Source organism: Bombina bombina, chromosome 4, assembly GCF_027579735.1.
Source record: "Bombina bombina isolate aBomBom1 chromosome 4, aBomBom1.pri, whole genome shotgun sequence".
Classification (NCBI taxonomy): Eukaryota; Metazoa; Chordata; class Amphibia; order Anura; family Bombinatoridae; genus Bombina; species Bombina bombina.
The window spans coordinates 582,095,698-582,111,163 of NC_069502.1; the positions used below are offsets into that span (position 1 = coordinate 582,095,698).

Sequence of the window (15,466 nt, forward strand, 5' to 3'; positions counted from 1 at the left end):
CTCTCTTTTGTTCTCTCTCCCCCCTCTTTTGCGCTATCTCTCTCCCCCCTCTTTTGCACTCTCTCCCCCTCTTTTGCTCTCTCCCCCTCTTTTGCTCTCTCCCCCCTCTTTTGCTCTCTCTCTCCCCCTCTTTTGCCCTCTCTCCCCCTCTTTTCCTCGCTCTCTCTCCCCTCTTTTGCTCTCTCTCTCCCCCTCTTGTGCTCTCTCCCCCTCTTTTGTGCTCTCCCCCCTCTCTTTTGCTCTCTCTCCCCTCTTTTTTGCGTGCTCCCCCCTCTTTTGCTCGCTCTCCCCCTCTTTTTTGCGTGCTCCCCCCCTCTTTTGCTCGCTCTCCCCCTCTTTTTTGCGCGCTCTCCCCCTTCTCTATTGCACTCTCTCTCCCCCCTCTTTTGCTCTCCCCCCCTCTTTTGCTTTCTCTCTCCCCCCCTCTTTTGCTCTCTCCCCCCCCCCCCGCTTTTGCCCTCTCTCCCCCCTCTTTTTTGCGCACTCTCCCCCCTCTTTTGCGCTCTCTCTCCCCCCTCTTTTGCACTCTCTCCCCCTCTTTTGCTCTCTCCCCCTCTTTTGCTCTCTCCCCCCTCTTTTGCTCTCTCTCTCCCCCTCTTTTGCCCTCTCTCCCCCTCTTTTCCTCGCTCTCTCTCCCCTCTTTTGCTCTCTCTCTCCCCCTCTTGTGCTCTCTCCCCCCTCTTTTGTGCTCTCCCCCCCTCTCTTTTGCTCTCTCTCCCCCTCTTTTTTGCGTGCTCCCCCCTCTTTTGCTCGCTCTCCCCCTCTTTTTTGCGTGCTCCCCCCCCTCTTTTGCTCGCTCTCCCCCTCTTTTTTGCGCGCTCTCCCCCTTCTCTTTTGCGCTCTCTCTCCCCCCTCTTTTGCTCTCCCCCCCTCTTTTGCTTTCTCTCTCCCCCCTCTTTTGCTCTCTCCCCCCCCCCCCGCTTTTGCCCTCTCTCCCCCCTCTTTTTTGCGCACTCTCCCCCCTCTTTTGCGCTCTCTCTCCCCCCCTCTTTTGCGCTCTCTCTCCCCCCTCTCTTTTGTGCTCTCTCTCCCCCCTCTCTTTTGTTCTCTCTCCCCCTCTCTTTTGTTCTCTCTCCCCCCTCTTTTGCGCTATCTCTCTCCCCCCCTCTTTTGCACTCTCTCCCCCTCTTTTGCTCTCTCCCCCTCTTTTGCTCTCTCCCCCCTCTTTTGCTCTCTCTCTCCCCCTCTTTTGCCCTCTCTCCCCCTCTTTTCCTCGCTCTCTCTCCCCTCTTTTGCTCGCTCTCTCCCCCCTCTTTTGTGCTCTCCCCCCTCTTTTGTGCTCTCCCCCCTCTCTTTTGCTCTCTCTCTCCCCTCTTTTTTGCGTGCTCCCCCCCCTCTTTTGCTCGCTCTCCCCCTCTTTTTTGCGCGCTCTCCCCCTTCTCTATTGCACTATCTCCCCTTCTCTTTTGCGCTCTCTCTCCCCCCTCTTTTGCTCTCCCCCCCTCTTTTGCTTTCTCTCTCCCCCCTCTTTTGCTTTCTCTCTCCCCCCTCTTTTGCTCTCTCTCTCCCCCCTCTTTTGCTCTGTCTCCCCCCTCTCTTTTGCTCTCTCTCTCCCCCCTCTCTTTTTGTCTCTCCCCCCTCTCTTTTGCTCTCTCTCCCCCCTCTCTTTTGCTCTCTCTCCCCCTCTCTTTTGCTCTCTCCCCCCCCCCCTCACTTTTGCTCTCTCTCCCCCCTCTCTTTTGCGCTCTCTCTCCCCTCTCTTTTGCGCTCTCTCTCCCCCCTCTTTTGTTTTCTCTCCCCCCTCTTTTGCGCTCTCTCTTCCCCCTCTTTTGCGCTCTCTCTCCCCCTCTCCCCCCTCTTTTGCTCTCCCCCCTCTTTTGCTCTCCCCCCTCTTTTGCTCTCCCCCCCTCTTTTGCTCTCCCCCCTCTTTTGCTCTCCCCCCTCTTTTGCTCTCCCCCCCTCTTTTGCTCTCTCTCCCCCTCTTTTGCTCTCTCTCCCCCCCGCGCTTTTGCCCTCTCTCCCCCCTCTTTTGCGCTCTCTCTCCCCCTCTTTTGCGCTCTCTCTCCCCCCTCTCTTTTGCGCTCTCTCTCCCCCCTCTCTTTTGTGCTCTCTCTCCCCCTCTCTTTTGTTCTCTCTCCCCCTCTCTTTTGTTCTCTCTCCCCCCTCTTTTGCGCTATCTCTCTCCCCCCTCTTTTGCACTCTCTCCCCCTCTTTTGCTCTCTCCCCCTCTTTTGCTCTCTCCCCCCTCTTTTGCTCTCTCTCTCCCCCTCTTTTGCCCTCTCTCCCCCTCTTTTCCTCGCTCTCTCTCCCCTCTTTTGCTCTCTCTCTCCCCCTCTTGTGCTCTCTCCCCCCTCTTTTGTGCTCTCCCCCCTCTCTTTTGCTCTCTCTCCCCTCTTTTTTGCGTGCTCCCCCCTCTTTTGCTCGCTCTCCCCCTCTTTTTTGCGCGCTCTCCCCCTTCTCTATTGCGCTCTCTCTCCCCCGTCTTTTGCTCTCCCCCCCTCTTTTGCTTTCTCTCTCCCCCCTCTTTTGCTCTCTCTCTCCCCCCTCTTTTGCTCTCTCTCTCCCCCCTCTTTTGCTCTCTCTCTCCCCCCTCTTTTGCTCTCTCTCCCCCCTCTCTTTTGCTCTCTCTCCCCCCTCTCTTTTGCTCTCTCTCCCCCCTCTCTTTTGCTCTCTCTCCCCCCTCTCTTTTGCTCTCTCCCCCCCCTCTCTTTTGCTCTCTCTCCCCCCCCCTCACTTTTGCGCTCTCTCTTCCCTCTCTTTTGCGCTCTCTCTTCCCTCTCTTTTGCGCTCTCTCTTCCCCCTCTCTCTCCCCCCCTCTCTTTTCAGCTCTCTCTCCCCTCTTTGGCGCTCTCTCTCTTTTGAGCTCTCTCTCCCCCTCTTTTGTGCTCTCTCTCTCTCCCCCTCTTTTGTGCTCTTTCTCTCTCCCCTCTCTTTTGCGCTCTCTCTCCCCCTCTTTTGCGCTCCCCCTCTTTTGCGCTCTCTCTCTCCCCCTTGTTTGCTCTCTCTCCCCCTCTTTTGCTGTCTCTCCCCCTCTTTTGCTCTTGCTCTCCCCTCTCTCTTTTGCTGTCTCTCTTCCTCTCTTTTGCTCTCTCTCTTTTCCCCCTCTCTTTTGCTCTCTCCCCCTCTTTTGCTCTCTCTCCCCCTCTTCTGCTCTCTCTCCCCTCTATCTTTTGCTGTCTCTCTTCCTCTCTTTTGCTCTCTCTCTTCCCCCCCTCTCTTTTGCTCTCTCTCTTCCCCCCCTCTCTTTTGCTCTCTCTCTTCCCCCCCTCTCTTTTGCTCTCTCTCTTCCCCCCCTCTCTTTTGCTCTCTCTCCCCCCCTCTCTTTTGCTCTCTCTATGCCCCCTCTTTTGCTCTCTCCCCCCTCTCTTTTGCTGTCTCTCTCCCTCTATTTATCCCCCCTCTTCTGCTCTCTCTATCCCCCCTCTTTAGAGCTCTCTGTCTCTCACGGCCAGTTGGCCACGGCATCCGGTTCCACCCATGTCACGCCAGCCCCGCCCACCCCCCATGTCACACCCATCCGGTCACGCCCACTCCACGCCAGATGCCAGGTGAGGTCAGTTAGATTAAGGCCAGGTGTGTTTGTCCTTGCGCACAGTCTCTACTGCGCATGGCAGCTTCGGACAAACACACTTGGCCTTTTATTATATAGGATATGTCTATATATATGATGTATTTATGTGTATATATGTCTGTAAATATATCTACAGTATATATACACACAGATACACGTACATACATATATTTAGACATGTATATGTATGTATCTCAATGTTAAGGCCCTTTGCCTGCCTTTTTTTTTCTATGAGCCCTTTTAACTTTTTTATCTATGAGCCCTTTTAACTTTTATATGCAAAGTTGTTGTTATGAGTGTAACTGTACTTTTAAATGTAACTGATGTGTTTTGTGCAACTTTTTAGCCGAGCATAAGTTAACCAGAGCTCTGAAGTTGCGCTAACCTGACATGCATTAATTCGATTTTGCTGAAGTGAACGCGTTTTACTTTCAACTTGTGATTCACTTGCTACTTCCGACGTGCTCAAAGAGCTGCGATAAACCCAATAACGCTTGCGCGCAACAGTTAGAGTTCCACTCTTAATCTAGCCCATAATGTCTCATTGTTAGTTTTTTATTGTATTTTGCCCTTATCATTGTGATGTACCTTTGTATAGCACGGCATAAGATTTTGGCACTTTATAAATAAATGATAATAATAATATATAATGTATTTAAATTAAAATATTTTAAATGTATCTTTAATATCCCTTTAAATAAAAAAAAAAGAATTATAGAACATTTAGACACAATCTCTAAAGGCGCACTATACCTGTCTGGGTAATCCTACATTAGCGTTATGTCAATAATAACAAATAGGTTGAGATTGTATTAGCTGTTTCTATCAGAAATTTTGCACTGAAATTAATAACATACAGTTGAGGATTTAATTATTTTTTAAAGAATTTATGTTTTTGTTTTGTATTACTCTGTCTAAAAGAAAATAACTACAAATAGTAAATATACTAATAGGTTTGTGCTATGTTTTTCTTATCCACATTATAATAATGATTAAATGTAGCCAGGGGAACATTTTAAATTGCATAAATTAGGAGTTAATATCTAAATTCACGGATGTTATTCCCAGTGAAAACCAAGTAAGTGGAATCTTTGTCTGCATTACAATTTATCAGCCTGTCCAATTAGGAATAAATATATGTTACATGTGCTATAGAATTAATGTGCCTATTCAGATGCACATTTGCTGTTTTACCTAAACTAATTAAGCATTTGTTAAATTTGTCCAGTTGTCTCCATAATGAACTGCAGCATTTTATCCTTGTGATGATCATGAGGCTATATATTCAATTTAAAAGTGACCTCATTAAAAAAGACTTTTTTTTTGTTTTGTAGATAAATCATGTACATTTAAAAAAAAAAAAAAAATCTTCTTAAAATGTAATTTCATATTTGCATTGCAACAGGATACATATATATATATATATATATATATATATATATATATATATATATATATATATGATAATATATATGACTATTTTATGAATATCAAAGTTATAACTCTATTTGTATTAGTGGCTTCTCACATAAGAGCCATTAAAGGGACATGAAACCCCAAAAAATCTTTCATGATTCAGATAGAGCATACATTTGTAAACAACTTTCCAATTTACTTCTATTACCCATTTTGTTTCATTCTCTTGGTATCCTTTCTTGAAGGAGTAGCAATGCACTACTGGGAACTAGCTGAACACATTAGTAAGCCAATCACATGAGGCATATATGTGTAGCTACCAATCAGCAGCTAGCTCCCAGATTTTGTGACTACCTAGATATACTTTTCCACAAATGATACCAAGAGAATGAAGTAAATTTGATAAAATAAGTAAATTAAAAAGTTGTTTAAAATGGTATGCTCTATATGACTCACAAAATAAACATTTTGGGGTTCATGTCCCTTTAAACTATGGACTGCATCATATGGATCCTGAATTTTGCTATAATTAGAGGAATATCAATTTTCATGTTTAGATGGGAAATGCATTTGTGTGATTTGCTGTGCTACTATTGCCAAATATGGCCGCCAGCAGCAGTATTCAGCACTTTTCAGTGATGGATTTCTACTTGTGACAATGCAACATACACAGATCTGTAATTTCACATATATTTGTGTTTTGCACTTTCATACAAAGAAATCCGTCTGGCAGCCATATTCGGCATTAGCTGTACAACGAATCACACAAATGTTTTATGTTTTATGGCACTTTAAAGGCACATGGATAACTCTGGACACATAGCAATAGCAAAGGTGTAAACAATAATCACATTAGGGTTCAGGTTAGTAAGTAGACACTGTAAATCATGTTACTCAGTTCAGATGAAGTCCGAATGCAGCCTGTATTTGTAAGTTCGTAGAAAAGTTCAAAGGTATGCTGCCGTCATTTGGACTTTATTTTAATGTTCTACTTGTAGCCCATTGTACTTTTATTTGCAGATTTCCAATATTTTTATAATAAACAAAATTATTAACAATAAACATGTGATTTATTTTTTACCTAAAACAATCTTTAACACCTGTGATCCTTAAAGGGACAGTCAAGTCAAAATTAAACTTGCATGATTCGGATATGGCATGCAATTTTAAATAACTTTGCACATTTTTTTTATCACATTTTCTTTGTCCTCTTGTTATTTTTTTTGTTAAAAGATAAACCTAGGTACGGTCATATTATAATTCCTAAGCTCCTGAAGGCTGTCTCTTATCTCAGTGCATTTTGGCAGTGTTCTAGTGCTAGATGGCACTAGTTCATGTATGCCGTATAGATCACATTGTGCTTACTCCTGTGGAGTTACTTTTGAGTTAGCACTGATTGGCTAAAATGCAAGTCTGTCAAAAGAACTGAAATAAGGGTGCAGTATGCAGAGGCTTAAATACAAGGTATCCACAAAGGTAAAAAAGTGTATTAATATAACAGTGTTGGTTATGCAAAACTGGTAAATGGGTAATAAAGGGATTATCTATATTTTTAAATAATAAAAATCCTTGAGTAGACTGTCCCTTTAACAAAAAACCATCAAAATAAAAACTGACATCATATAACTGTTTATCATCTAAATGCATTTATGACAAGATTGATTATTAAAATAAATTACATATGCTGCCAAACTGAGGGCTGTTTTCAAGTGGCCCAGGCATTTTTAAAGCTCAGATAAAGACTGACACTGTGGAAAAATATATGATGAAGAGAAAAGATAATGGTGACACGACGAGAAGAAATTAAATTGTGAGAAGCCCCAACCACAACTCAGGCCACAAGTAGTAAGCATGTCCCAGTCACAAATATCTCACTAAGACCATCATGTTAGGAATTGGTTTTAATAAAGAATAGGTACAGTGCATTACAGAATACAACAAAGATTGGCTTCACCAATGAAGATTATGAGCAAAAATATTGAGGTATTAGTGTAAAACCTACAAAACAAAGAGACATACAGAATTAATATTAATTTGGGAGTTGTGGTCACATAGCTTAAAAGTGACTGTTTATATATTATATTTATAGAGCCACATTGTACCTGGTACCTATAGAAGGGTTCAATAACTACACCATAAAAAAATCAAAATATAATGTAATAAATTAAAGAGTTAGAGAGTCCTCCCTAGACTGTGACGGGGTTGATAGAATTGAAGGGGGAGGTTCTGTTCATAGAGTGTAATGAACAATTAAACATCATTATAGTCAAAGAGAACACATTGAGTTGTAACATTTGACATTGGGAACCAAGATACAAGATACAAAGAGCATTTAATGATATGAGTCTGTGGGAGTGAAAAAAAGGGAGCTATAAAAATCTGAGATATGTGACTTATTTTCCAAGATAATATGTGTACAGTATTTACAGAAGAGCAGGGGGGCCAAGACTGAGCTTTCAGGTATCCATCACCATCACATAGATATACTAGAGGCTAAGAAGTACCAGAAAACAAATTAACTGAACTGGTTGGAGAAATATTACTTGAATGAACAAGAAAGGCTGTAATAGGCAAATATAATGGACTTTAATCTTTTAGGTGTAATAAGAGAACTTTACAGCCCCTACACTACCTTCTTGTCTATGTCAGTGTCTGATGATCTGGGTTAATATGAAAATGACACATAAGAGAGCTAAGTGGTGCAATGTCAGCCGGGTTTCTGATATAACTAGAGCAGCTAATAATAATAAAGTTGCTGATATTTTTGCCAAATGGATTTGGAGAGATGATGCCAGCTGATAATAGCAAATGGATGAGAGTATGAAAATACCATTGGTATATTGGAGAATTAAGGGCATGATCACAATCTGGCATCAAATATCATATGATATTGTCAATGTGTTTCCAGCAATCATAATCACAAGCTGCTTCTGCTAATACCACTCAAACATGTCAAAAATGTCCCATGGAAAGGCTCGTATATACACATTTTTCACATTTCCTCACATTAGACTCCCTCCTTGATCCATTCAAGCATGCGTCAATCATACCAATCCTAAAAAAGCCCTCGCTTGACCCCTCCTCGCCTTCTATCGACCGGTCTCCTTACTTCCCTTTGCTTTGAAATTATTGGAACGACTAGTCTATAATTGGCTAACTCAATTTCTCAAAACTAACTCCTTACTTGATCCACTACAATCTGGTTTCCGCCCTAAACACTCAACAGAAACCGCTCTTGCTAAAGTAACAAATGACCTGCTATCAGCTAAAGCAAAAGGCCATTACTCCTTACTAATTCTTCATGACCTGCCCGCAGCTTTTGGCACAGTTGACCATCCTTTCCTCCTAAAAATACTACATTCATTTGGCATCCGAGACACAGCCCTCTCCTGGTTTGCATCATATCTGTCAAACCGCTCGTTTTCAGTTTCCTTTAACAACATATCTTGTGATCCTATGCCTCTCTCAGTTGGAGTACCGCAAGGCTCTGTCTTGGGCCCTTTGCTTTTCTCTCTCTATTCATCCTGCCTTGGAAAACTTATAGCCTCCTTTGGATTCCAGTACCACTTATATGCTGATGATACCCAAATCTATCTTTCCTCTCCTGATAGCTCGCCCTCTTTACTCAACCAGATTTCTGACTGCCTCTCAGCAATTTCCTCTTGGATGTCTTCACACTACCTCTAACTCAATCTGTCCAAAACTGAGCTGTTTCTTATTCCCCCCTCTTCAAGACATCCAACACCTGACATTTCTCTGATGGTTGGAGACTCTATTCTCAACACCTCACCCCAGGTCCGCTGTCTTGGGGTCACACTAGACTCAGAACTCGCATTCAACCCACATATACAAGCGGTTACCAAATCCTGCCATTCACACCTACGCAAGATTTCCAGAATTCGTCCCTTCCTTACCCAAAAAAACTACAAAAATACTTATTCATTCCCTCATTTTGTCACGCATTGATTATTGCAATCTACTCCTAAATGGCCTTCCAAAACACTGCCTCTCCTCCCTCCAATCTATTATGAATGCTTCTGCTAGACTCATCCACCTAAGTCGCCGATCTACATCAGCTGCTCCACTCTGCCAGTCTCTGGCTCCCCATACACTCCAGAATACAATTTAAAGTATTAACTCTAACTTACAAAGCACTCAACAGTCTAACTCCAAACTATATTTCCTATCTCATCGTGAAATATTCCCCATCCCATCCTCTTCAATCAATCTCTGACCTACGTCTCTACACTCCTGTTATCTCTACGTCCCACTCCACACCTGCTGCTCCTGTCCTCTGGAACTCTCTAACCGCACTATAAGACTGTCTCCAACCTTGTATAGCTTCAGACGCTCCTTGAAAACTCACCTATTCAGAGAGGCTTGCCATCTCTCCTCCATCCCTCATCCGAACCAAACTAATACATGTACATGAACTGCCTGACTCACTGCTGCAAATATAACCGATGTAACAAGCTACCCCAACCTTATGTCTCTGCACCCTTAACCTATATACTGTGTGCTTTCCGGAGCAGGGTTCTCTTCCTCCTGTACTAGAGTTATTTAGTTTTGTTATGTTTTGTATTTTATCACAAATCTTTGTCATTGTATACCCCTGTCATTGTACCCAGCGCTACGGAATTTTGTGGCGCTTTACAATTAAATGATAATAATAATTGCAATATGGATTTCACCCCCAACACTCCACAGAAACTGCAATCATTAAGGTTACTATTGTCCTAATTACAGCAAAATCAAAAGGCCACTTTTCTCTATTTATCCTTCATGATCTGTCTGCAGCCTTTGACACTTGACCACACTCTTTTGCTACAAACTCTCCAATCCTTCTGCATCTGCGACACAGCCCTCTTGTGGCTCTCCTCTTGTCTAACTGGACCTTTAGTGTAACCTTCTCTAGCACATCCTCTGACCCTTTACCACTTTCTGTTGGGGTACCACAAGGTTCTGTCCCTGGTCCTCTTCTCTTCTCAATTTATACATCATCCTTAGGTTCCTTAATACAGTCCCATGGGTTTTTGTAGCCTTCCCTTAAACCATAATGTTGAACAATCTTTGTTTTAAGGTACTTTGAGAGTTGTTTTGAGTCCCCCATGTTGCCACTCTTCAGAGGAGAGTCAAAGAGAACAACAACTTGCAATTGGCCACCTTAAATACCCTTTCTCATGATTGGATGCACCTGTATATGAAGTTCAAGGCTTAATGGGCTCACCAAACCAATTGTGTGTTCCAGTTAATCAGTGCTAGGTAGTTACAGGTATTCAAATAAACAAAATGACAAGTGTGCCCAAATGTATGCACCTGTCTAATTTTGTTTTGATGCATATTGCACATTTTCTATTAATACAATAAATTTCATTTGACTACTGAAATATTACTGTGTCCTTTAGTTATTTGATAGATCAAAATGAAATTACTGATCCAAACACCCAATTATTTATAAATGAAAATCATGGAAATTTTCAGGGGTGCCTAAACTTTTGCATGCAATTGTATTTTATAACTATCTGCTATGTTATACCAATCTGTATTTGTTTACAAAAGCAAATTTATTTTTTAGTTAATAAAAAAAGCATAGGAATATCTCATGTATAAATCTTTTCTTGTACCAATAATTTCCCATTTTTTATTTGTCGTATTTTAAATGTAAAGAACTGTTTACAACATTGTATAACATTAAATGGAACTAAACAGTTGCAGTTATTTCACATACTAATATACAACCAGAAAATGTGTATCATTGAAATTATTATGGATATTACTACAAACCCCTTTGAGATATCAAGTCTCTTTTCTCCATTTTTTGTAAGTCAGTGTAGTAGCTAATTTATATTTAGCCCTAACTGGCCACAGTAAACAAGAAAAGCTTTTTACGCGCCGTGGACTGAAAAACAATACACATTTTGTAAAGCCATTTATTTTGGGCCAGATTACAAGTGGGATGCTATTTATAGCTTTTGCTCAGACGTAAACACCGTTTTACAAGTTGAAAGGAAAATGTTTGTTCGCGAGTGAAAGCCTTTAGGAATATTTTATATTCCAGAGTACTTCACATAGAAGGATGTGTTATTTTTATTTTAAAATATATATATATTTATAGATATATACAGTATATATATATACAGTATATATATATATATATATATATATATATATATATATATATATATATATATATACAGTATATATATATATATATAATACATAGCCGGTGGCCCAGCACTCCTTCCACACAGGTGCAATCACGTCCCGGGTGCTATCCTCGAAAGCTATATAGAAATGTCCAAATGTAGGAGGGCACTCACAGGATTTATAAAGCAACAAACAGTATATCTTTATTTCCAAGTTCTTTGTACATTATTTGTAGAAGTCAACGTTTCAACCCATTTATGGGCCTTCTTCAAGACAGTAAACAATTTTTATAATGCAGCGCGCATTATACACTCAGAACTCCCATTAGAGCAGTGATAACCATGGTTATTTTACCTGCTCTCATTCAAGGTAATCCTTAAAATCTGGGCTGTTAGGGAGGCCTGAGGACAGATTTGGAAACCATTGACATAAATAAATTAGGCGCTTGTGCTTTTTTTTTTCTTTTTTTTTAATATTTCAATCTTTGCTGATACAGGTAATTTAAGAATATATATTAACCTTACAAAAATTAATGTTCACAGTTTTACTTCTTGGAAGAAGCCAACCCAGTTTGATTTACCCATTGTGTGCTAAGCAAATTATCATAGAACTAATCAAGCAGAACTGAAAATGTACTGAGTCATAAATAACTTGTTACAAAAATGTCCATGAGCAAACCTAGGAATGTTACCCACCACTGTTTGATATATATCTGCTCTCACAAACAACAGCTGGGCAAATGCAGGTATCATAAGCACATGCATGTACACAGTTACAGCAATGTCATCATATGAATCTATAGTAATCTCATATGAAGCTCTAGTAATCTCATATGAAGCTCTAGTAATCTCATATGAAGCTCTAGTAATCTCATATGAAGCTATAGTAATCTCATATGAATCTCTAGTAATCTCATATGAAGATAATTTGATAATAGGAGTAAATTCGAAAGTTGTTTAAAATTGCATGCTCTATCTGAACCATGAAAGAAAAAAAAATGGGTTTCATATCTCTTTAAGTCAGAAGCCATATGTAAATGTGTCCCCCATTCCTGCTATTAGTCAATGCACATTTGCAGGACAAAGGCTTGTGGTAGATTTATCATAGTGCATTCAGACATGATACAATGTAGCGTATCATGTCCGCTGCACATCGATAAATGCCGTCAGCATACGCTGTCGGTATTTATCATTGCACCAGCAGTTCTTGTGAACAGCTTGTGCAATGCTGCCCCCTGCAGGGGGGGTGTCAATCAACCCGATCGTATTTGATCGGGTTGATTTCTTTCTGCGGCCTCAGAGCAGGCGGACAAGTTATGGTGCAGTGGTCTTTAGACCGCTGATTCATAATTTCTGTTTCCTCACGGAAACAGGGGCATCAAGCAGCATACGGAGCTTGATAAATCTGCCCCTTATCATCTACTAAGTCTAAAAAGTGGAAAAAGAAGAAATGTTTTCCTTATTTTTATATTATTTTCATTAATATTTGATATACAATCTTGTTGCACTTTATGAAACACCCTTTAAGCTTAAAGGGACTTAAAAAACTAAATTTACTTTTCATGATTCAGACTGACCATATAATTTTAAACCACTTTCTAATTGACATCTATTATCTAATTTGCTTAGTTCTCTTGGTATCCTTTGCTTAAAAGGATGCCTAGGTAGGTTCAGGAGCTGGAATCTAGCTGCTGATTGGTGGGTGCACACATCTCTATTGTGATTGACTTACTGAAGTGGTCAGCTAGCTCACAGTAGTGCATTGCTGCACCGTCAAAAAAAGGATACCAAGAGAATGAAGCAAAATTGGTAATAGAAGTAAATTGGAAAGTTGTTTAAAAATGAATGTTCTATATGAATCATGAAAGAAAAGTATTGGGTTTCATACTCCTTTAACTTTTGATTCTGCCTTTTATGTTATATAACAGAAATTGACTGAATGGCATGGTTAGAAGTTGTAAGGATTTGTAAATGGTTAACGTTATTTAGTGGCTTTGAGTATGGGATACCCTGGCATGAGTTTAGGGGTGGGGAGAATGAGTATATGATATGAGCATGATTAGAAACATAGGCATATTAGTATGAAGATTTCCTTATCAGCCAAGATAGTTATCTCAGGGATGCAACATCAGATGGATTTAGAACTTTAAGTATATCTATTCTTATGTTAATTTCATTGTCTCCTCTGTTGTACTGGGCTGTATAATGTAAGGTCATGTGCCTAGAAATCAGATTGTTGCTTAATTTGTCTGTTTTCACTCACACATTAACCCCTTGCACAGTCTTGCCAAGCACATTTCTGCAGTGCTGTGCAATTACCTTATTCAGTGAAGCAGAAATGTGATTGAAATAATCACCTGCATATAGTACAGAATCATCAGGGCTGAGCAATTCCCAGGGGCCCTGAAGAGTTAAATATCTTACTGTATTATATGCCATTTCATATAATTTCATTCTACAATTATACGTTCACTCTGCAATTATGTTCATACTAGTCCAGCAAATGTAATTGCTGTGGTTTTAACTTTGGAAGTAGGAATTCTGTTTTTACTTGCAAGAAAAATGTTTGGTTCCTACAAGGACACATTGTTACCCACCTCTTTTGTCCATCAGAGATTTAATCGGAAAACTATAAGGGAATTAAAGAAATGTCTCACTTGGGAGCTGCAGAGAACTGCTGGTCCTGAGCAGGAAACAACTTGTGAGGCAATCACCAGTGGCAGTTACATAACTCTGCCCATCACTGGCTGGGTTCAGCTCAGGAGATGCAATGCTTATGGCTCCTGAGCAGGACTTTATGTATGTGTAACCTCTTTGCAAGGGTTAAATACATAGTTTCAGATAACAAGTGGCGCACTAATAATAGATTGGGTTGCAATATCGTTCGACCACGCTAACATTAGCGATCGACTTGACATTACAAGGCTGTGGTAAATCTCGTTTACCAGAGAAAGGTTAGCGCTGCCAACTTCGCTCTAGCGCAGCCTATACTTTCAAAAGAGATGGCAAACGTGCTAACCTGCACTTATATTACAAGTTGAAAGTTATAGTTTGCACTCAAGTGAAAGCTGAAACTGTGCTAGAATACAGTAAACTGTAAGGGTTACAAAAAAATTACATTTATATATATATATATATATATATATATATATATATACACATACATACATACATACAAAAAGTATCGGTTATAGCGCATTCTCACCTACAGGTCAGCTGCCAGAGTGCCAAAAGGTTTTATATAGAAAATAAAGGCAGGTTTTCTCTGGTCTTTTCAAAAGTGTTTTAATCAGTGTATCATTTTTTAAAAGACTTGAGAGTGCCTTTCTTTTATTTTATATATATTTATTTAAAAATAAAAAGAACATTCTCTTTTATGTGAAGAACATAGGAATGTAAAGTATTGCTAACACTACTATTATGCACCGCCCCCGCTCACTGAAAGTGCCGACAAGTGGCATTGTCGGTGATGGTTTTTAGCTGACGTTATATCCTATCCTATGAGAGACACATCGCACTTTGTGGATCTGCCCCTTTTTTTAGAAAGTATTGACGGACTATGAGGCCAGAAAGGCAGTTTCTCTGTTGATGCTTTGAATATTGGGGCCAAAGAGTTTCACAGTGAGAAGGTCAAACATTACTTATTTTAATTCATTAGATTGTGTAATTTTGTGCCCTACAATATCCCTTTAAACTTACACTCCAGAAGCAAATGTGGGCAGACTTGATGGGCCTTCTGGTTTTTATATTCCGTCAAAGTCTGTATTTCTGTGTTTTATTTCTCTCAGGTAAAAACAAGGAAGTCATTACAAAGTTTTTATTAATGAAAATAAAATCACTGCAAACAAAAAATTAAATTAGTTTTTATTTATTTTCTTCTTCAGGAGCTGAATAGCTTTAATTACTTGGACCTGTATAAACTTGCTGACCTGTTTAACCTATCGTTACTGGAGAAAGCAGTGGTGGATTTTCTCGTAAAACACTTTTCAGAGCTTCTAAAAAGTCATCCGGAAGAAGTACTTGCTTTGCCCTTCCGTCTTCTAAGAGATGTTTTGAAGAGAGACCAGTTAACTTCACTTAGCGAAGAACAAATTTGGCAGGTGAGTAATAATGAGATATAAAAGATATGTACGTTACATTTTTAAAGAAACAGGTCAAATAATTTGCTGTGTTAATCATGCACAATTTAAGATGTTAAGAGCATGGTCTTGCTGTATAATTAGTGCGGAAGATCATATCAGTTTGTAACTTCATTTATAACATACCATTTCTCTAACACTTTTTCTTGCTTTAATAGTTTATGATCTGGGAAGACAGTTATGTTGCAATAATGTAACAATATCTGCATTTCTGAACTTGTGGGTAATGCCCAAATGGTATTTTGTGGGCAGGG

General features: G+C 40.3%; 1 protein-coding gene across 1 annotated transcript in view; it reads left to right on the forward strand.

Moving 5' to 3' along the window:
- Positions 1 to 15,466, forward strand: part of KLHL32 (kelch like family member 32) — a 408,910-nt gene that overhangs the window by 181,622 nt on the left and 211,822 nt on the right. Inside the window, exon 6 of the mRNA XM_053712067.1 lies at positions 14,958 to 15,173. Within this exon, the coding sequence (XP_053568042.1) occupies positions 14,958 to 15,173 (216 nt within the window). The remainder of the gene's footprint in view (positions 1 to 14,957; positions 15,174 to 15,466) is intronic.